General features: G+C 37.1%; 1 protein-coding gene across 1 annotated transcript; it reads left to right on the top strand.

Annotated features, from left to right (window-relative positions):
- The first annotated feature begins 1,077 nt into the window (after positions 1 to 1,077).
- Positions 1,078 to 3,792, top strand: LOC146312507 (NHL repeat-containing protein 3-like). Its single transcript, XM_084740892.1, has 3 exons — positions 1,078 to 1,615; positions 2,398 to 2,600; positions 2,738 to 3,792. The coding sequence occupies exons 1-3, from the start codon at positions 1,357 to 1,359 to the stop codon at positions 3,335 to 3,337; spliced, it is 1,062 nt and encodes a 353-aa protein (XP_084597018.1). The 5' UTR covers positions 1,078 to 1,356; the 3' UTR covers positions 3,338 to 3,792.
- The last annotated feature ends 20,770 nt before the right edge of the window (positions 3,793 to 24,562 follow it).

The raw sequence follows: 24,562 nt of genomic DNA, 5'->3' as shown, positions 1-24,562 counted from the left end.
TTAAAATAATAATGGTGTTGAAGTCGCAGATGTTTGTCTTCCCTTTTCTTTATTGTATCATGTTTAAGTCATACCTACAAACACAATATAACCCAGGTGTAAAATTCGTCTATAAAACAAAATGGGACAATAACTATATACATATATAACAAAGCGGAGGTGAATTTAATTTAGTGTTTGATTTCTATTTTGAACTGCAGTATGTGGGGTTTCTTCTTAGTCCATTTAAAATTTATTCACACGTTGAGCTTGACTTCTTGCTTGTGGAGGATGGGCAGAGCCAAAATCAAAACTGAATAAAGAATTAAATAAATGAATTGATTAATAGATTAATATGCCAATTAATGTACCAAAAATAATATTAAAAATAAATCTAGGCATTAATTAATTTGAAATGTCCCACATAATGATGTTCTGCTTCAATTAGCTTCTGAAACGATCTACTTTTACATTAATTCCGCATTTATTTACTATCCCAATAAATATTTTTCTGGATTACTTTCCCTTTTCATTCCCCCTTTCCCTATTTGTTTCCCTGAGTTATTTCTGAATTTCCCTTATAGTCATATGTATAGTTGATCTGTAATGTCAGTCAAGAAAGATAATGAAGTAGAAAGGCATTAAGAAATATAAAAGAAAAATACAGAAATAAATACGTTTATGAAAGAGAGAAAATGCACAGGGAATCAAATACAGAAATACAGAAATTAAAAATTAATACATCAATTTGGAAATTAAATGGGAAAGTAAATTAAATAGGGGAATTAATACAAAGGTAAGTAAATACAGTAATAAAACAGAAATGTCGATTTATAGGAATTTATTCAGTTCTTATTAATTGTTTATTACAAGTATGTGGTGCATTTAGTGTCATATTCATGAATTTATTCAGTTTTATTTATTAATTAAATATTGATTAATTATATATTCACTTATTTTTATGTTTGGTAGTTTCGGTCCTCCACAGTTACTGGTCCTATGACCAGACCAACCTGTCCTGGTATGTCTCTGGACAGAAACCGTTTAATATTACACGGCGCTAGGCATACTTTTATTTTGATAGTTTTAACGGAAATGCTCTGTGTTGATTTGTCCGACTTGCCACACTGTTTTGTTTTCGTTTAACGGGAAGTAAAATCTACACTGAATGTGGTTAGAGGGTTTTAAATTACATCTAAATTATCAGGTTTTTAATTTGACAACATCTTAACAGATATCACATGTGCTGTGTGTCTGTGTATGTAACGTCAGGTGACTTCAGTCAGGTTCCTGTTAAAATACTGAAACAGATTTCTTGCAAACGTCACTGAAGCAGGATACTGAACGCAACACGAGCCAGCAGCAAAACATCGACTGATGCTGATGAAGAAGAGAGGCCATACGTGTCTGATAGCGTCCAGTATGGCTTCATTAGTGGTGCTCATGATGGTGTTGTACGGCACATTCAGCACCCAACAGCCGGGCGGCCACAGCCTGAGACACGACTACCAGCTGCTGGGCAGACCGCTCTACAAGCTGGACCTGAGCTGGCCCAAGAACCCGGAGCTCTTCACCGGGGAGGTGTTCGGAGTGGCTGTCAACCAATATGCTGGTGTGGTCTATGTAGCACAGAGAGGTACATAAATACAACTCAGTTTATTGAGTTAGAGCAAATCCACATTGTGCTTTGATTCGTTCGGGTACTGGAAATATATCTTTTGTTATATTAGTAAAAGCATGTGTGTTTGGTATTTAAGACCTTTACCTTCAGTTTAATAGATCAAATCAATTGGAAAGGTTCCATCAATAGTTTGGAATACGACTCCAGGTGTGCAAATACATACAGACATGTACGTGTACAACACAAGTACATCTGTGTGTATTTATATGCCTGGAATTTAAAAATGTGATTTGTGAAGGTTTACCTGTATTTGAAAATGTGCACTAAGTGAATCGTTAATAAGTACTTGCCTAATAATTCCTAATGGATGACTATATAGTAAATATTGATGAGCTACTAGAGAACAGACAGGGAGATCCTATATTAATTAATCATTCAGGTAATGTGTAGTTCATGAATATCTGTGAATCGATCATCTGCCTTCTCTCCAGTATGATGGAACTAGTAGCTTGGTAGAAAGAAAATAGTTCCTACTTGAAACAGCTCATACCAGAGTCTGTGGATGATCACCTATCACATGTTGGATTTGGTAAACACTTGACTTGTTTGATCTTTAAAATAATAATTTGCAGAATAGTGTTATTATTTATATTTCCTTTGGTTGCATTCCCTATTCTCTTATTATTCCTGGCAACTAACACAGGAATCCAAAATACTGGCTATACTTAACTTGAAAAGTGAAAATCAAATTAATATAAATAGTGATGCCTGATGTTTTTGGTTTGCTTTGCTCCCAGGTGACAATGTGCCCAAGGTGCTGGTGTTCACCACCGATGGAGATTTCCTTATGTCCTGGAACACAACCACCCTGGAGATGCCACATGGGATATTTTTAGCAGATGCTGCGTCGTCAAACCCTACTGTGTGGATCACAGACGTGGGGAACGGTCCGTACGGCCACTGCATCAAACAGTACTCGCCATCTGGGAAGCTCCTGCAGGTGATGGCTTTATCTAGGACTTGATTAGTCACTAGAAGTCCTTGTTTCAGGTTCCACTAGCTTGGTTTAGTGTGATGTTACAGAATCAGAAGAGTCAAATGAAGCTAAATTGCGTGAATGTTTCTTGTATTTGTCAGGTGCTTGGTACGCCGGGGCAGGCAGGCTCTGGGCTGGACCCTCTGCAGTTCGACCAGCCAGCTGAGATCTTTGTCCACGACTCTGGAGAGATGTACATCGTGGATGGCGATGGTGGGATGAACAACCGCCTCATCAAGCTGTCCAAAGAGCAGGAGGTGTTGTGGATGCACGGAGAGAAAGGACAAGGCCTGGCTCAATTCTACATCCCTCACAGCGTGGCTGCTGACAACGCTCAGAGGGTGTGGGTGGCTGACCGGGGGAATAAGAGGATCCAGGTGTTTAACTCCATCACTGGTGACTGGCTGGGGACATGGGGGAGCTGCTTCACTGAGGACGCGCCTTACTCTGTCCGCATGACCCCGGATAAGAAGTACTTTGTTGTCGTCCAGCTCAACACCAATCAGATCTCGCTGCTGGATGCCCCACCGGTGGGTCTGATTGGCCAGTGCAGAGTGGTCAGTGTGATCCAGCTGGCTGATGAAGTGAAGCCCCACTTGGTGGACCTGGACCTGAAGACAGGGGCCCTGTACGTGGCTGAGATTGGAGCTCAGCAGGCCCAGAAGTTCACCCCCTTCAGTCTGGGAGGGAGTTTCTTGTAGAGCCACACTGGACTTTAACTGAAGAACTGATCACAAACTGACTGTTATAACATAAGAATGATCAATCATCCCAAAATGCCCACGTGTTACTGGTTGATTCCACTGAGCACGGCACGTCTGCGCCACGGGTTTGATCTGTCCTGCGTACGGCTGCATGTCCCCACGAGCAGCGTTTCAGCAGCAGAGCGTTTTGTCCATCTGATTGTTTTTACTTGCTCAGATTTTGTTGATAAGGTCCTCTTTCTTTGCTTTTTGTGCTGCTACCATGGATAAGCAGGTTATGTAGGAAAATAGTCTCTTTGTCTGTCTTTGATTGTGAGTCTGCACGGGGTCTTTTTGAAAACTGACTGGATCCGTCAAAAGTAAACTCAAAGAGTTGAGAGCTGCTTCTGGGACGCGCTGGAGTGCTGCTGGTGGAATCACAAGCTTTGTGTAGAATGGCAGCGATCAGCTCCACTGCCTAAGATCTAAGATCAAGATATCCACAGTATACCACAGAGAATTAGAGTTTAGTCACGAATTCGATGACTTGAGACTCGACTCGACAAAATCAAAATGACACATCATTGACTTGTGACTTCACTTGGACTTTTGAGCCTTTTGAGTTGAAAATACCTTCGACACCTTCCCTTCCCTTTTGACACCTAAAGATAAGAAATTATTGAAAAAGTGTGAATCCAAGTTCAGTTTATATTTAAGATATGAAGTAAAAAAAATCTCACAGGATAAGGACACAGTGAAGACCTGAACACAAGCTTCACAGACTTCGCACTTCGTCCTGCGACAGAAAAGTACACAGTTACAACAACCAAAGAGCTGATAGAACAATAAGAAGAAAACACTTCAAGTCAAGACAGAAGCCCATTAAGTATGTATGATTGTTAGAAATGTAAAAACACATAATACAGACAGAGAACTGTATAAAAAGGTTCTAAAATATCAGGAAAACTCATCACTGATGCAACATTTACATGAAACAATGTGCTCAAAATTCATCCAAATTGCTTTTGTTGCACAAACTTCCTGCAGTTATTGTGTTGACTATTTGGGTTGATTGTGCAGTTTATCAGCTGCTATGTAGTTTTATTTAATTGAATATCATATGAAATACCACTTAGGTGTTGTCAGTTCATTCATCAAAGAGTAACCTGACACACCAGATGGTTTGTTACACAGAACCATCTTGGATGAAGTCCTTAGAAACTGTTTGCAAAAGGGCAGGCACTTTCAAAAAAAACCTGGCAGGTGATTGGATGAACACAGGCTAACTTCAACCAGTCAGATCAAACTCTTGCTGAAGCTGATCAGAAGAATAGCGAAAACATCTTTTGCATGAAGAAAAGCCTTCAGTGTTCTTTTTTCTTCTTTCAGTGAAGAAACACCCTTCAGTTAAACTGATGCTATCACAGAATCTACACTGACCTCTTCAGGAGCCGCCATTGTTTGTTTGAGACAAGTCGCTTCTATGGATGCTTCTTGATGTTGTCACTCTTAAAACCACACCCGCAGCTGCCAGTGGTCCATCCTAGGATGCTGATTGGCTGCACCTCTTTTGGTGTGGACACAATCAGATAATTCTGACGTGATCTTGTGAATCCAACTACCCTGCAAGGTAAAAAAAAAAAAAGGGGGTCCTTTAAGTTTGGGAATTACAGCAATCCATCCATTGTATTTGGCAACACAATTTAGTAATACACAGTATAAATGTATGGTTCTTTTTTAAGACAGGGTCTCCTGTGACTAAGCATGTGCCAATTTAAACAGTGAATAATACTCAGTATTAAATTCAGCACAGAGTACAGCACTTGTTTGTCAGAATTTATCGTAAAATATATATTTATAAATGGGCCTGGGTCATTTCAGTGATCAGTTTTAGGAAAATACTTTTTAGTTAGTAGTTTAAAACAACCCCCTTCTGCTTTTAATAAATCAGTATGCAGTTAAAGAAAACCAGGTTTCTTCAATTTAGAATAAGAATGATCATGTTGTTGCTAATTTGTCATCGATACACTGTTATCAATAGTATTAAAATGAACATATTGCTGATTGCTATTACTATTGTTTTTCATTGTTGTTTGATGATTGTGAAATTATGTGCCATTTGTGTTTTTGACTTTGCACTGCTTTAAAATTACTTTGTGTTTTTTGCTGGTTCAGCCTTTTGCCACTTTATTGCTGGTTTTTAAGGAGATTTGTATGATTACATATGAATATGTGTGTAAGGCTGAAACTGAATTATTTTGCACTGTTTGAAATATCAACGAATCTGAAAACACAGTGTGTGATTATTTTGCCATTGTTTTCTCTCAGTAATCATATGTATCATGTCTGTCATGCAGTATATTTCTTTATTTACATCATAATTAACTTAACAAAGCTGACTGTTTCCTTGTGATGAATGACTGATCTAAATGTCTTAAGGTCATATTTAATGTAGAGTATTATTCTTAAATAACGCCATGAACTTAAAGGGACAATTCACAAATCAAAAGTAAATATTTTTCTGTCCTCTGGTGCTGTTTATCCAACAACAACAAAAAAATTGAGGTGTGAATTGCAGAGTTTTGGACATATTGGCTGTAGAGATTTCTCCCTTCTCTCCAGTATAATGGGAATAAATACCAAATAGTTTGTGCTACTCAAGGCACCAAAAATACATTTGAATTCAATACCAATGTCTCAAGATATTTCACACACCCTGTTGTGAGAAGTTTCATGAAGGAACTACTTTCTTTCTTCAGTAGAATTTACTGCAGCTACTTTTTTTTTACTCTAACAAAGTTTGTGTATTATTTTTAGTGACCAGCTCAAGAATTTTGGAAAGAGACATTGCTGTGGAATTAACAGGAATTATATATGTGTAATGTGCTGTGGAATTATATATATATATATATATATATATATATATATATATATATATATATATATATATATATATATATAAAGTAAAGCCTCAGTACATGGGGTGAACACTCTACCAACTGAGCTATGGGAGCACCCTCAAATATATAGTTTTGGTGCTTTGAGCACCACAAGTGGAGTGACTCTAGTTCCATTACATTGGAGAGAAGACAGTATATAGATTTATAAATAGTACTACATGTAAGAGGAAAAAATATCTATTTTTGGTTTTGGAGTGAACTGTTCCTTTAATTTTAATATAATCTGAAGATAAATAACTGAATTCAGTTGTGATCTCAGGATAACAGCCTTGAAAAGTGTGTGACCTGTGTCCATGATGCATTTATGTCCTGATACAGTTTTAGAAGCAGTGTTGTATATTATGCTGAAGGTGATGTACTCTATATAAAACAGCTAAAGTGATATAATGAATGAATTATAATTGACATGTTTGGATTAATTGGTTTCATTTGTATCATTTTCCATGTGTACAGTGAAAAACAGAAGCATGCATGTCTTTGCATCATGTTCTTTATTTTGTTAGGTGGTGCATATTAAGCTTTTCCCAATAAAAACAACACAGTCATTTGGTCTGAATATACAGTGTGTACATGTGTGTGTATATGGGTTAAAAAAGTGCCTTAGTTTGTGTCTGTTTTGTGGGCTATATATTTTTAAGTTGTTTGAAATTTATTATGGATAAACAAGTTTTTAGTCATTTTGTGTTCATACTGGCTGGAAACATAAAGGCTGATGACAGTAAGATAATTAAATCATAACAACTTTATTTTACCATTGAGAACAGAAATCTCTATTACAGGAGAGACTGAGCCAAGGTAGCAGCCATACAAATTCACTACATATTAAAAGACAACATTTACACAGGCTAGGAGAGTAACAGATTACATTACATTATGTAATCTGGATACTGAAAAAGGTAACAGTTTTCCATTACAGTTACAGATAAAGAAAGACATAATCAGATTATAGGTGCATTTAATAAAAGAAATAATGGATTATCAGTAGGATTACAGTTTCAAAATAAAGAATGATATCCTACCATGCACAGTGACACACAGCTGCCAAATCATTATCATGACCACTAGTGAAAAAAGCTTCACTGGGTGGAAATATTTCAACATTTTTTGTCTTTAAATCAATCAATCAATCAATCAATCAATCAATCAATCAATCAATCAATCAATCAATCAATCAATCAATCAATCAATAAACTGCACACAACACAGCAAGGAAGAGCTGGATGAACTAATACACTTAACAACGAACATAAAACACTTAGAGTTGCAATGATTAATCAATTGTTAATCATCTATTAAACTATTTTAATATAAAAAAGTCATACTTTGTTGTGGACAAAACAAGACATGGACTTTTTTTTGTAATTTTCTGGAATTTTCTGGACCAAACAACAGTCTAATCAATGACTGTTATCAGAATGACTTGATAAATACATAGACATACATCTGTGTGCTCCATATATTTGGACCCATTTTTCAAATGAAAAGATTATGACAGGATTAATTATAATCAACTAATCATTCTGAGGTAATCAAGTTACTTTACTTGAATTTTGTTACTGACTACATTTTTTAAAGTAACCCTCACCCTCCTGCATATACAGCATAATATACAAAAATTCACAATAAAACATAAAACTACGACATAAAACTATGAAGTTCTACTGTCAGTGTCGAGTGCTTTATGGTCCAATATGTAGCTGTAACAGTAATAACAGAAAAAGAGCATTTGGTATTTAGTACTTTCACTGTCATCAGATCAACATCCATTGTCTTGTTGCCTGAGTTCCTCTCTTGGTATATTTAATAAGAACCGGACCAGTACATCCGCATAGTGGTTTAAAGATGCTAACAAAGTTAACATGATGAAGATATGGGTGTAATTTTAGTCTTTATTGCCCTGAATTTCTTCCATGTAGATCATTTCAGGAGCAGAGCAGATATCCTCTGAACTAATGAAAAGAATTCTTGATAAGAATTGTTCCATCAAATTTCTGATGAACTTGATGGATTAGTACTTTGGTTGAACTGGAGATGATTGTTAATAGTCCCTTCAGTCTGATGGGTAGAATCAGCAGATAGTCTGCATCGTACCACTAGATGGAGCTCAGTTCATACAGTTTATACAACCTGTCTAACTCTATTTCCATGAAGAGATCAACTCTGATACGTCACTATTCTGCTGATTCATTTTCTTGATTGAATGCTGATTGTAGCTGGATTAGAGGTGAACAGTATCTGCTAAATGTAACCAGAGACTGAATATATCCAATTTTATTTGATCATGAACTCATGGACAGTTTGAAAGGGCAGTTCACCCTAAAATCAAAAATACACATTTCTTCTCTTACCTGTGTTGCTATTTATCCACCCAGGTTGTTTTAGTCTAAGCTGCAGAGTTTTAGAGACATCAGCTGTAGAGACATCAGACTTCTCTCCAGTATAATGAGACTAAATGTCACATGGCTTGTGGTGCTCAAAACACCAAAAACACATTTTAAATCTATAAACCGTATCAACTGTGTTGGTAATTTTTTTAAAAACTCTTTTTGACTGTTTTTACTATGCAAAACAGAGGCATCTTAATTTTATAAAAACCTTACAATGCGTCTTGGAGCCTTGCATTTTTGATTTTTTCCTGAGACCGTTTGACCCATGCAATGAGCCCTTCATGGATGGACAGTTACACATAGAAAAAATGATGTTGTGGTGTATCCATCAGTGCATGTCAAGCATGTCAGACATAACTGGATGAAAAAGACGTGTCAAGACAACAAAGACATAACAAGAAGAAAAACATGTAACAAGACATAACATGATGAAAAATTATGGAAAAAAACAAGACAAAAAAGATTTTACACAACAAAAAAAACGTAAATGCAAAAAGACAAAAACAACTTAAAACCATAAGACAAAGAATACAAAAATTAACAATATAGAAGACATATAAAAACACATAATAGACAAAAGAAAAAAAAAACCCTAACAAGATGAAAAATATGCAAAATCACTAAAAACTAAAAGACAAACAAAAGAGACAGAGGGAGGCGCAGAGAAAAGGTGAGTTTCAGCTAGCTTTGTACAGAAACAGTCAGTAGAAATGTCCAGAGGACAACTTTTTGCTTTCATACTTTGAGTACAGACTTTGTCAGAGTCTGAACTTTATCACTTTTACTGCAGTGAAGAACTACTTTTACCAGAGTCTACAGAATGTGTGTTTGCTCCTTAACATGACTTACAGAGACAGAATCATTGCTGTCATGTTAAGATTAAATGTGCTGTGCTCTCTTCACTGCTCTGCTCTTATTTCACTGATGTTCCTGTGCTGAGAGGCCACTTCAGCCCTGTGACAATGACACCACTGTGTTATTAAGCTCTGTGTTGCTCCCCACCCCTTCACCCCCCTCTTCATCTGACCCACAGCCTTCTGCCTCTCTGCCAGCTTCTTGCTCTAGACCCCCTTCTTCATCTCTCTCTCTCTCTCTCTCTCTCTCTCCCTCCCTCTCTCTCTCTCTCTCTGTTCTTTCCCTCTGTCTCTCTCCGCTTCTATCTTTTATTCAATGAGCCATGACTCAATAGTTTGCATGGACGCCTACAGAGTTCCTGTCAGACAGTGGTGAGGGCAGAGCAGAGCGGTGCAGGGCAGCTGGAAACTCTGCTCTGTCTCACTGTAGGCTGGACTCATGTTCTCAAGTTAACCTCAAAATGTACACAAACTTTACATGTGACTGATAAAATATTCATTATTTGGAATACAACTGAATTAAGATGATAGATAACACAGGAATAAAATACATGATTGTAATTTTTATGGGGCTATTTTGTTCTTCAAACAAATGTTTCACAAATAATTAAAGATTCACAACTGTGTTTTATATCTTAAATAAAATAAGAACACTGCCAAAATTAAAAGGCTGCACTGAATATATGTTGCACTTTTTGACAAATCCAAATGAAATCAATTCCACACAAAAACAGATGATGCATCAAGTGATAATAAATATAAAAAAAATGTTTTGTTTCTTAGGTACTAAACAAATACATGAATCTCATTTTAGTCATGTTGAGTTCATAGCTTGCTATATATTTTAAGTTGTATAAGACAAATAAACCATAAACCCAGAACATGAGCGTTTGTCCCCCTCCAATCATATCATGAAAGTATCAGATGACTTTTATTTTGAGGAATGCAAATGCTCCAGTAAAAGAGGTGGTGGCAGAATGCAACCTCACAAACAACGGAAAGAAGAAGCCGTCTGCACGGTTGATAACCAGAGAGGACTCAGAAGGGAAATGGAGGTGGAGGTCTGATATTAGACATTTTCTCTCGTGTGCCAAAGTGTTTCAAAACTTGGCCAAATCATTCCAACACTCAGACATGTGGGCTGTGTTTCTGCAGAAACACATCCGAGCTGTTAAAGCCCAGGGGTTAATACATTATTTAAACGAATTAGCAAAGCAAAAGATTATAGAGGAGTAAATCATGCCAACATAAATGTGTGTTGACTCAGCAGGAATCATGCTGAATGAGAAGAGTTGATCTAAAGGAGAATAAATATTTGAGCACATAAACAAATAAAACAGTTTTAAGTTTCAGTTTTGCAAGTTTGAAATGCCTAAAATATTCATGATTTTTTTTTTACATAAAGATATTTCCATCATTAATCAACACAAAAAGGTAGAAATTTGTGCATAAAAATTGTGAAAAAAAAGTGTTTGACTCAAAAACAAAACCTACGTCTATCTATAATCCCATATGGAAATCCAGTACTTAAGGATTAAGTATCAATGTACATCAAGTATTAAATAAAAAGTCATGTAAATACTACATTTTTTAACTACTGCTGTAATAAACTGATCCATAAAAATATTTGAACTGGTTTGTGGTCTTATACAGAATAATCTTTCTGAACTAAGCACATAAAACATGCTCTTCTGTGCTTGTTTATCTGCTTATGTTCTCTAAGTCAGCTATGAGACTGACACTTTGTCAGTTTAAGAAGGTTTAAAGCTGCAGAAAATTAACACAGCCACCTGAAAAAGAGAAGTCTTTGCCGATAATCACTCAAAATTTATTATAGAACAGTTCAAGGTTGTAAAAAAAAAAAAACTTTTTATACACAAATATGGCAGAAAAATTAAGATATGAAACTATAATACAGTCAAAGCAGCGTGTGGTTTTGTTTCCTCATCTATGTGTATGAGTTGTTAATTCCATCACAGAAACGTTTCTTCTCTAAACCTCTGACATAGTTTCATTTCAGTAACAGTTTGAGGCCCAAAGGGGTCCAGCACTTCACAAACCCCCTGACAGATTAGAGAAAAGTTATAAAACTGAAAACAGATTTGTGTTTCAGAACTTTGATTTTTCTTCTTTCAGGGACTAAACTGCCTGACTGTACAGTATATGAGTCAGGTATATGTAGCTCCACCTCCATCAGCTTCAACAGTAAATTTATGCATCTGATGCATCAGAATTAACAATCGTATAACATCTCATAAAATAATGGAGATTTTCTTTAGAATGGTCACTCTTTAAATACTTTACGCAGCTGATATTTCTTCACTCAAGTGTGATTCTGAATGCAAAACTTTTACTTATGTGTACTTTTACATTGTGGTATTGGTATTTTTACTTAGATAACAGATCTGAGTGCTTCTTCCACCACTGACTGAATGGGAAAATCTTGAGGAGTGTGTTGGTAATCAGTACTAAGTTAGTAAATAATAAACTTTTCTTATTTTTGTCTGTTTCATGTGATCTCTGTGTTGTTTTACATGTTTGTACTCATCTTATGGACTTTTATTTTACAACCTGTAAATGAAAGTACAACCAGTAATTATTGTAATAGTCTAATTAAATTGAATATATCCTCATTAAATGTTAAAGCACTGACTCTATGTACATCTGCAAAGCCCTTGATGTCTTTGTTGTGTTGTGCACTACTGACAGAGAGCAGTATGGTCTGACCAGCAGGGGGCACCACTTGACAAACTCTGGCTCTGAGAACCCCTCTGCACCCCACGTGTGATACTCTCTTATATTGTTATGTTTTCTTGATATTTTGTGCTTTATAACATCATTGATTATTTGCTGTGATGTGTTACTAGATGCTGAGAGAAAAAAAGGATTTGGGGCCAATAAGATCTCAGCACTGTTATATTCTTAAAATAACAGTTGGGCGACCAACTTCAAATTTATGCCTTTAATAGGATAATCTGAACATGTTAATTGTATCTTTCAAATATCTTATTAAATGTGAAGGTGGGAAACATTTTATTTATGCAACAATAACACAATATAAAAGTACTCTACTATCGGTAACTATCCTGCATTCAAATCTTAGTTAACTAATGGTCAAAATCTGCATTTCAAGCGTGAAAAAGTAACAGTGCTCATAATGCAGGACTCTCCTGTCAGTCTTATTTCATTATGTTTGTGGATCATTATTATTGATTGATTAATATATGCAGTGCTTTAATGTTGTAGCTGGTCAAGATGAAGCTAATTTGTATGGATAGTATGGTTATTGGAAATATACAAAGTGTGAAATATGTAAATGCAGTACATTCCCTTTTTCCATCATAATAGCTGACAAAAACACAACATACCCTCCAGCCTCTGGACAGCTCCACAGCTGCTGAAGAGGAGTCCTTGAAGAAAGTCTTCATCTCTGACTCATGTAGAGACTCCATCATTAAGCTTATTTAGTCTATGAGGAGTAGAATGTGCTCTGTGTTTCACTGAATTTGTCTGTTTATATATGTGTATATATATATATATATATATATATATGACAGTACTTGCCTTAATTTTTACTTATGTTTTCAATACTATGTTTATTGTTATGCACCACCGTAACAGCAAGTTCCTCATATGTGAAAACTTACTTTTACTTTTCTAGCAGAATACAGAAGTCAACCCTAACCCCAACCCCCACCATCATAAGAACACTTAAGGCCCAACAGCCATTTTTGCTTTGTTAAAGATCGAGTTAATAAATGAAATGTCCAGTCAGGATTCCTCAGGAATATTAGGAAATCCTAATTAGGAAATTAGGACTTCTAATCCAGTGGCCTTAAATAATAATCAAATAATATGTAGGTCACCAGTCATTTTTATGCCTTTGTTTTGACATCAACTTTGCAGAATACAGCCAGCAATAGGACTTGGGATGTTAGGATTGTCACTAAAATTTGTGTTTGCAAGTAATAGAACAATGTAGTAAAACGTAAGAGTGTCTATGATTCCTGCCCTGCACCAAAGGAACCCAAAAGAACCAGATATTTTGAATACACAGCAAAGTGTCTTTTTCAAACCCAGGAAAGGGATAATTGTTAGTGAGGTAGGTTTCATTTCATGTTGCTCTACTGAGACACATCTCACATCACTGTTTCTTGAATGTAACCAGATCCACAATAGGCGGAACTGAGAAACTAGATAATAACATCTGAAATTTGGAAGATTTAGCCCATTATCAGCATGAGCTGACCCTTGAGGTTGTCTGTAGCTCTGCTGAGGTCTTTAAAAAAAAACACATACAGGGATACAGCGACCACAGTGTGGCCACAGAGAGAGGATGATGCACAACCAGGAGGGGAAAGAATCTGTGGTCACTGCAGGGCAGATGAGGTAAAGACAGAGATGCACTGCCTCTTAAAATACAATAAAATTAGAGCAGAATACTATAAGAAATGTAATTTATTAATCCTGAATTTTAGAGAAGTAGATGACAGTGTAAAGCTAAAGGTTCTAGGAGAGGGACATAGAGCAAATTTAGCTGCATTTGACTACATCACACAATCATCACAAAATTAGGGACACATGAAAGATAATATCTTTGAATGTACAAATATATCTTGATCTATCTAGCAGACATATAGAAAACATGATACCCATGCACACAAATACACACACACAAACACATTTACTGGTTTAAACCCATTTTTTTGGCCCAGCGTTCCTAAAGGAGATTTTATTTGTCCCCTAAAAAAAAATAAAAAAAATAATAATAATAATAATTAAAATTTCAAGGCAACTTACTTTTTTTGAGATTGAGATTTTTGAACCCAACTCAAATTCTGAATGTTTTACCACCTAATAATATCTTGTTGAGATATTTTAGTTTTCTTCTTTCAATAAACTTGATAAACTCTTTGAGTTTTAGAAACCCCCAAAAACTGTATTTCAAAAATGAAGTAAAGTTGCTTTGAAATTTTTGAGTTATTTCAACTTTTCTTCTTGATGAGAAGAAACAAAAAGATTGAAATGGCCTGTTCACTCAACCTAAATGCATTTATTTTTTCTATTTCTAAAGTATTTAATGTGTATATGCATGTGCCAAGATCTGTATGGCGATGAAGAAATGGCCGTAACAGTGATCATTAATGCACAAATGAACTCTCTCAAGATTAATTGATAAAGGCTTATTGTGAACTGGGTCACGACGGTTTGTCATTTTTAAAAAGCAGGTCCTCAGGAAAAAAGTTTGGGAAACACTGCTCTAAAATGTATATTTATTGACTAATAAGTAATAGCACTGTGCATGACTTTACATGACTTTACATTCTTTTTTATGCAAATATAAATGAGTATCCGTCTTATTGTCTTGCTCAGTGGGGTCCTGGACCTCTGCAACCTGAGGAAGTCTAAACAGAAGCCATGAGTTGCTGTTTCCGAGGTTTCCCGCTGCATTCAGAGCATCACCTCCTACACACACATGTCCTCCTGCTGCAGGTAGTGTGTGTATCCTGCTCACTGTGCAGCTGTCCAGGATGCTCGTGTCCATACTGTCACTCCTGTTGACTTCCATATAATACAGAGGAATGTGAGTGTAGGAGTGAGGCCTATTCTGCACACCAGGATGGTCACACCGACACACACTTTCTGCATCCCGGTCCACCTCGCACTCTCCCTATCACACACTCTTCTTCCTTTCTTCACACTCTCGCTCTCACACGGCCTTTGTTCTCCTGCGCTCTCCTTGTTGTCCTCTTCTTCTATGGTTTCTGCCTTGCTGGCTGTTTTGCTGACAGACTCCAGCTGGATGTCATGGCTGGGAGAGAGGCGGGATCCTGAGTGTGTAGGCTGGCCTTTAGAGCCCCTCTGTATGGGGAAAGCCCACACAACACTCCCACACACCTTCCCCACACACCCAGGAGGGATTCCACGCTCCACAAAGGACAGCTCCTTGTTATGTGTATTCATTTGTTAAATGCATCATGTTAAGGAATCACCAGGATTTTTGTTTGGAGGAGGAAGAAGCTTTAAGAAATGCTGTTATTCTTAGCCTAACATCAGCTGACCTGTATGCCAGAGAGAGTTGGTGATATTCTGTATTTGTTTTACTGTCAACAAATCCTACAAATTTTTAATTTCTCTACCCTGTCGCACATGATCCTCTCACTGAGGACGATGGAGTTTTTCTCTCCTTTTTTTTTTTAAAGTAACATTAGGGATGTTCGACAGGTTTTTAGACTGATTCTAATACTTTTGGACCTTGTATTTTTCCACAAGGATTCAGTATTTCTTCTCCAGAATTTTATTACTGGCTGCATGGAGCAGCAGCAAAAACTATTTGTTGTAAAGTAAACAGAGTTAGGTAGTGATGGAGTATAGTTGGGGCTGAAGGTTCTTCTTGCAGTGATTGACTGAGAACAAAACCATATCAATAGTAATTTTTTTTGTAGATCTGGATATCAAAAGGATTGAATCAGAGTATCGTTTGACAGAGGAAGTTTTGATGCTACTTGGGCTACTGGGTTATTTCAATCAACATGAAAATAAGTAACAAATTATCAGCAATGGAAAAAAATATTTATAATTACATTGCCAATGATTACTGAATACCTTTATTTATAGAAAATGCTCTGAGATGTTTAAATAGGAAAAAGTATATTTGTTGAATTTTGTGTGTGCATACATTTTTAGTATAAGGTGTAATATTTTCAGTGTTTGATTTTGAAGAAGGTCTAATCCAAAATAAATCCTGACGTATTCAGATATTCAGATTAGATTCTAGTTTTTGTAATCCTGTGGATTACATATTACTGATTACAAAAATTGCCATGGTATTTCTTTCAGTTACTAACTACATTATTACTTTGAGCAGAATGAAATACCTTATGGAGTAGTTTTAGATATAATGTAGGAACATGGTCGTGTGTGTGTGTGTGTGTGTGTGTGTGTGTGTGTGTGTGTGTGTGTGTGTGTGTGTGTGTGTACTTTACACCTGTAAAGATAATAATAAATTTAGGCACTTTTCTGTTGTTATTATTTTCTGTTATTATTCAGTATTGTATATTTTATTTTTTTTATTTTTAAAAACATTTCATCTTATTATTGCATATATATACATATATATATTTGTTATTATAATCTCATCTTGTATTACTTTTATTCTGTTCCTTGCCTACTGTTATTTTATATCAGAGCATCACAGCCAAAGTTTTTCTCATGATTGTACTTACTTGCACTAAAACCAGTGTGACAATAAACACCTTGAATATTTAAATCTATGTGTTATGTGCCTTTCTGTGTTCAGTAATATGGCAATGAATTGCCAACGTGTTGGTCAGCTCCCAGTATGAATGTGATTGTAAAGGTAACCATTGGTGAGCTCTTTATTACCGACACGCTACTACTTGATAAAATCCCTGATGATCCCACAGCATTGCATGAGTTTTTCCCATGACCTTTAGAGGCTGTGCACCTCCTGTGTGTTCCCCTCTGTCAGCCACTGACTGACTTCCTGCTAAAACTACAGCCATGGACATTATTGCTGCTGTGTCGTCATTCCTGTCTTGTCCCGTCAAAGACACAAAGACACTGTGAGATGGATGATACGAGGCTGTCTCTGTGTGACGACATACTGACAGCATCCTTCTGCATTAAGAGGTGCAGAGTTCTGTCAGACAGCTCCACATCTGCATTAACAGGCACAACATTTTTGATTAGTGTGACCAGGCAAACCACAACCCACGACCATACCCCCTTTAGGTGAAAACAAGCACTGTAAAAACAGTCAGGCAGTATGTGTGTCTGCACTTTATCACAGGTTAGTTAACGATGTTACTGAGTAAATAACGTGAACAGATTGTGACTGTAGATCAAAGTGAATCAGTGAAGAGTTTTAGTGATGGTGGAACTGTGAGAAAATAAATATGTTGCTACTGTAAACAGCTGCTTTTAGGATTGAATTAGGTTCAACAGACTGCAAAAACAGCTAAATAAAGTGTCTTAACCATATAAAAAGTGACAGATGTGAAAATACATCACCTGAGGATTCAGTAAGGAGGTTGTATGTCAGGTTCATCCACTTTGATGGAGACAGACTGAAAGGACCCCTGTTTCTTTTATTTTTATCCATGTCATGTTCCACGTCAGTCGGTCACTACAAACCACTTTGCTGACTTTAAAATTGGTTGTAAAAGCTCAGAAAGTTTGCTCAGAGGTGCCTGGTGATTTTAGCATTTTCACATCTGATGGTGAATCCATTGAGAGGGTTCCTTCGTACAAGTGCTTGGGTACATGAATACATGACAAGCTTTCATTTAATGCACATATGACATATTGATAATGTCTGCAGCCCCCTCCATCTTATATAGACTTGATTCAGTGTACCATGCATCCTTATGTTTCCTTACAAATGCACAGTCCCTCATTTATCACCGCAGACATCACTTACCACTTGCAGACAACAGCACTGATATATTTTCATCTATAAATCGATACTGGGCAAACTTTCAGCTTCCCTCTGTTTTCTCCTTTGTGTCAGCTCGGGTGGTTACCAGCTGCGCTGCTTCAACTGGTAACTTTTTAATGTATCCTGTGTTTTAACTGATCTGGGGAAACTTTATTTTCCTACTAAGCACTATGGGCATGGAGCAATCTACAAAAAGATCTTGAATTAGATTCACTGGTATCCATTGATAAACGTATGGGCATCATACAGGATGTGGTGATGGAGACATGCTTGTTTATCTTGAGAGGTCACTATGTTTGAATAGCTCTTGTTGTTTTATTGTGGATTTTTAACATGTTGTGTTTGTTGCATTTTAATATGTTGTGATTGGCTGCTGCCTTGGCCAGGTCTCTCTTGTTAAAGATATTTTGAATCTCAATGGGACATCCTGGTTAAATAAAAGTAAAATAAAAAATAAAATAAGAAATGTAACAAAGATATAGCATAACTGTTCACAAAGCTATATGGTTTTCTTGGTTTCTGTGTTTAAATTGGCACTGACCTTGGAATCAGGTTGTTTTCATGCGGCAGAAGTACCTGGATAGGCTGCTAAGCCTAAAATAGGTGCAGATATATATCTTATGATGGGCTGGCACATGTGCACACAAGCTTTTGAAACATTTTGGGACCAAGTGACAGAGTGACTTTCACTAACACAGACAGATGAGCTGATTTACTCTGTACTGCCTGCTGAATGGCCGTCCTGGGGGAGAAGGAGAAAGGAAACAGCAGGGGGCTAACACAGTGCACTGCTAAGTGTAAGGTAAAACACACACACACACACACACACACACACACACACACACACACACACACACACACACACACTGTAATGTCCCTGCTGAACAAAGGTGATGTTATGTCTGAGTTGTTTAGTAATGAACTTCAATACGTAAAGGGATAGTTTGTACTTTTCAAGTGTGGTTGTATGAGGTACTTATCCACATTGAGTGTATTACCTGCAGTAGGTGGTGGTTGACACACCCCAGTCTGGAAAAGCAGCAGCAGTATCAATGTTGGAAGCTAAGCAATGCATCTGTGTGCTATGTTTAGGATATTTGCACAGCTTTTCAAGCCAGTAGACTCCACTCATATAATTTTCTGTAGGACATGGAAGTTACTGATTTTCCACTGCTGTGATTGATTAGTTTGTTTGTATTTTTATGCAACTTTGGTGTTTTCTGAGGTTAGTTCAGATTCACCAAAGTCACACAATAACACAGACAAACTAATCGATTGAGGCAGTTGTAGACTGACAACTCCTGTGTTCTCTGGTGGCTTTGGAAACTGGTGGCTTTCAAAGTATTCGGCTGATATTGTTCCCTACTTGCCTTCAGGCTCCCAGGTTCAGGTTCCCTGAAACAGCTGAAAGAAAGCTGAGATCGGCATTATGCCCCAAAACTAGCGAACACACTATCCTCTCAGTATCAGAGAAGCCAGTGCGCTAAATATATTTAAAGTCCACCTCCTGTCATGTTTTAAAAAATCTAAAATGTTCATCAAGAAATAATAAATTGTGTCTGATATGTTTTTTTTTTTTTCAAAATAAGTTCAAATACCTTGTTAAAATGTAGTATTCAAGGATTTATGAGTATGCAAATCATCCCCGCCTTCTCCATACACACCCCACACCCCCGACCCCCACACTTACCCTGAAGCTGTACTTGGCTTCTCCTCTGTTTTGCGAGCTAATCGCTGTAACTAGCTACATCTGGCTTCTGCTGTGGGCTGTGCATCGCTGCTCATGATATGTATTATAGCACCGCCCCCTCTGTTTATGAAATCATATACCCAGCCTGACTGAATGTGGTTTTTTGAGACTGCCTCTGCTCACTGCAGTTTCAAAGCAAGAAATGCTCAGTCATGCTGTTTACTGCTTATGTCACTCCAGGTATGTTTATTAACACATGAAAACACCACATGGTCATATTAACAAGGTTAAAAACATAACTTTCACTGGAGGGGGTCTTTAAAAGAAAGCTAAAACAAATCTCTTCACTTTAGCTTTTAGTCTTTTTAAATGTTGTATTTTGTTTTATTTTATGCATTTTATATACTCTTTTTTTTAACTTTAACTTTGCGTCATCATATTCCATCTTATGTCATCAGTCTATGTTTATCCCTATTTTTATATTACTTTTACTTTACTTTTCTTTACAAGTGGGTTTTTACCTCTGTGAAGGCAAATTCTATGTATCTTATTTTTACATGTGGGTTTTTTTTTCATCTTATTTCACATTAATTATGGCATTATATTATCAGTTTTATGTTTATTGTATGTCTCATTTATGTAAAACAATTGGTGCATGTAGTCCTTTGGGAACAAGTAAAGTTTATTTTTATTCTTATTCTTATTATATAAAAGAAATGTCCCCTCTTTCATGAATGTGCTCCAGAAGTGGAATGATGATGATGATAATGATAAAACTAAATCAAAGTCCTGAGGTCAAAACGTTCATCCTCTGAAAAACATGTATGTCCAGTCCTCATCTAGCCGATGTGAAGATATGTTCCTCTGGACTAGAGTGTAGGTCAGCAGGATAGATGGACTGATCGTCTCTCTGAGAGGACAGTGAGATAGACAGCAGCAGGGGGCAACAGGACATGTGGAGCTGCACGCTGGGAGGAGGCCTGGTGGAGTAGTACTGACTGTCACCTGGAAGACGGATGAGTCTCCCAGTTCCACCAGCACTCCCATACCCTGGTACTGGGACATCAGCAGGGGGACAGTGTGATGCTGAAATTGCACTTGTATCAATCTAGTGTTTATACGGTGTATGCATATTATATAGCACAATATACCTGTCTGTATATGCATGTGTATTATTTTTCCATATATTTATGTTAGTATTTATATATAGTAATTACAAGGTAATTGATACTTAATCAAACATAATATTATATTCTGTTAGATTTAATCAAAGGACAATGAATAAACCAATGAGGAGGTGTACTGGTGTTCTGAGGGGGTGTGTGGTTCCCTGGCAGTTGCTCTGTGTCAGTTCCTGTCTGTGGTTGAACATTAACAGGCCTTCCATCACAGGCTGCCACAGTGAATGGGAGTGAATGTAGCTGCTGCTCTGTGCTGCATCCTGAGGCCCTGCTGAGGCAGACAGGAGACCGCCAGTGTCTCATCATCACAGAGCCGTTCAACAGGATCCTCTGTCTTTGTCTGTCTGGACGGGACACGACGAGGATGACAACTCGTCAGCCATAATGGCCTTGTCTGTAGTTTTCTGCTGCAGCAGGAACTCAGTCAGCGGCAGAGAGGAAGGCAGAGGAAGAAGGGAGGTGGACGACAAGTGTTACGCTGAGCTTTCATCAAGCAGTTAGTTGTCCACATGGTTGCCTGTACTGGAGGTTTGATCCACACCAGGATCATGTTTGTACATGTAGAGCCGATTTATGACAAATTTATTGTACAGTGCAGCTAAAGACTGTAGAATTCACATAGAATTTAATCTGTTTTTCCTTTAGGACACTTTTTTAAAAAAAGCTTTCCTTGTAATATTTTATTTTATTTTGGTATTTTGTTTTTCCATGTCTAAATCAATGGTTTACGAATAGAGGATGCTCAATGTTACTGTAATTTGTGATTTTTGGTTCTATAAATCAATCAACTTCATAACTGCTGGTCTTTCACTTACATTTTTCTTTATTATCTTTTATGTATTCCACCCCCTCCTTTTAACTTAAATCAAACAATGACCATTTATTGTGACTTATAAACAGCTTGTGATGTATTGTATCAGCTTCATGACTTTTCTTAAAGAACTCAATGCCCGCTCAGAGTAATTTATAATCACATTATAATGCAGTGATAATAATAAACAAATAGTGCTTATACAGTTTAACACATGAGTATGTTTTCTAAAACGTCATACTCTCTACCAACAAAGCTGCAGTAAAAATATCAAACTGACCTGACTTAACACTTTCAAAATTAGCAAGGAGAAGACTTCATCATTCACCATAGTCTTTCATTTGTTTTATTTTCACACTGTATAGTCACATATATAGGGACAATTCACCTGAAAATCAAAATCACATGCCTGTAGTGCTGTCTATCCATCCAGATTATTTTGGTGTGAGTTCCAGAGTTTAGAAGATATCAGCTGTAGAGGTGTCCAAATTGTGCACTTAATTCCAGAGTTCTGCTGAAAATATTTAAAGTTAAGTAAAGTAGAGCTGGTGTCAAACTATGCATCATCACAATGTCAATGAGTTCAGAAGCATATTTGCTGGTTGCATCTGCTTGTCTACACTATGCAGATTAATATCAGATCACATATTGTACTGTCATAGTTTTCTCTAAATACATAATTGCATCTACCACTAAAGTACATTCTTGCTTCTCATAAGCACCCCAACTGTTTGCATCAGTGTTTAATGGTCTTGATCAATGGTTCCACTGCAGCAGAATACAGTCTTGATGACTGAGCTAACCCTATACAAACCAATATCTGACGTCAGCTTCAAAAACAAGCTTTTGGCCTCATTTTTTTTAATTTTGTAGTTTTCTTGAAAATGAGAATCTCAGTGATGAGGATGGCAGTCTCTGTCTCATCACAGACACACAGAGGTCGTCAATCTCTCAGTGTCTTTGTTCTCTGGACGAGACAAGACAGGAGCGACAACACATCAGCCATAATGGCCATGTCTGTAGTTTTTACTCAACTGAGGGAGGAAGCCACAGAGGAGAGGAAGTACGGAGGTGGAAGACACATGTAAAGTCATATCCATTACTGGCTACAAAGAGTGTGCTGAGCTGGCACTGGCCTTATGTGTTAAAATGGCAAACCACATTTTCTGCAACATAAATTCATTTATTTTATTTATTTTATTTTTTTATTTTAAAAAGCATGCTTGTCCTGAGTGAGAAATTGATATTAATTTTACATCGGTGCATCAGGAACTGAAGTAGATCTATGGTGTTAGCCTAGCTTAGCATACAAACTAGAGGCAGGGGAAAAAAAGCTAACCTATCTTCATCATCAGCACAGTGGCACAGTGGTTATCACTGTCTTTTCACAGCAAGGATGTTGTTTGTATGTTTTTCCCATGCTTGTGTCAGTTTCCTGTGGATGCTTTGGTTTCAAAACATCAAAAACATGTACAGTAGATCAATTCTCCACTCAGTACTCCTGATCAAGGTGCTGGCACACAACTAGAGTTGGTCCCCTGGTGCTGCACAGCGGCTGCTCACTGCTACTACTCTACTTCAGTCTCTGGTACACAGAGACTGAATCTGATCGAAGGTCTATATGTGCCACAATGAAGTTGACCTTTATCTTTTCCTTTACCCTGAATGTGCAGTGTACGCTCAAACATCCTCATACTGTGGATGTTCTCTTCTGATCTGAGCACGTACATGGACAGCGGTGGACAGTAGCTCTGTTTACATTACTTTCTGGAGTCGGCTTGGATGATGTGTTCCACACGTGTGCAGTAGATCAGCATGGTGGCCACGTGGACAAGTTTGAGTGTTCACTCCCAAATAGCATAAAAAAAAGGATAAATCATAAAAAGCATAATAAAGCATAATATCTGCTTAAATGAGGCAGAGTTAGCTTAGAAGGCTAATTTCAAGATGCTAAAAAAGATGCTGCATAGAGAAGTAATAAGTCAAACTTTCAAAACGTCTTTTCTTTTTTTTTTTTTTTTTAAAGAAATGGCTCAACATATTGAGAAATACACTTGAGGATAGACCTACTCTCTTTCTGTGCCAATAGAAATGGAAACAAAAATGGAGTCAGGATGTGGTTAGCCTAACTTAGCAAAAAGGACCGGAAGCAGGGGAAACAGCTAACATCTGTAGAGCCTGCTGGTTTCCACATTGTATCATGTTTATTTGATCTTTACAGAAACAAATGTAAAATTGACAAATTTAAGTACCATTATGCCTGTACAGAGACCAGAACCAAAACCTCTGCTCACTGACTGTGTGGCAACCTGTGCTATGGCAAGAGACTCTGCACAGATGTACTGGGCGGATGATATTTTATGATATGAAACCACAAAATATCATTTTACATTTGACAAAATGTTAATTAGGGAACATGCTGTTTCTGTCTGCTTCCAGCATTGATATATTATAAAGAACTAGATAGTGAATACAAAGATGGTGCCCATTCAGTCCAATAAGAGTTGCTCGCCTGTCACATAAGATTTCTAGCTTCGAGGTTAACTTCACTGAATATGCAAAGTGGTGTGCAGTCCGGTGAGTTCCCATTCACATAAAAATTCTTTGGACCAAAAATTGATAATGGAAATAGAAAGAAATATTTCTCCCACACAGTTTCTCTTTGAACTTACGGATAGATTTCTGTCCAAAACAGTAATCTATCTTAGTCTGATTTCAATTTGTTCATTATGTAAAGTCTAATTGAGTTTCCTTTAAACCTTTTCTGTGGTTTAACATTGTGACTTTGGAGCTTCCAGATGTGAATGTGTTTCAGACCACTACTGAAAAAGAACGATTCTACCCAGGGTAAAATAAAGGTTGCCAAAAGCCCTGTTTTAAAGCCCTGAGATATTGATTG

This window comes from Lutjanus erythropterus, chromosome 17, assembly GCF_056507025.1.
Source record: "Lutjanus erythropterus isolate fLutEry1 chromosome 17, fLutEry1.hap2, whole genome shotgun sequence".
In the NCBI taxonomy this organism is placed as follows: domain Eukaryota; kingdom Metazoa; phylum Chordata; class Actinopteri; order Lutjaniformes; family Lutjanidae; genus Lutjanus; species Lutjanus erythropterus.
The sequence above is the reverse complement of the archived record's forward strand: the minus strand, read 5'-3'. Positions and strand labels throughout refer to the sequence as shown.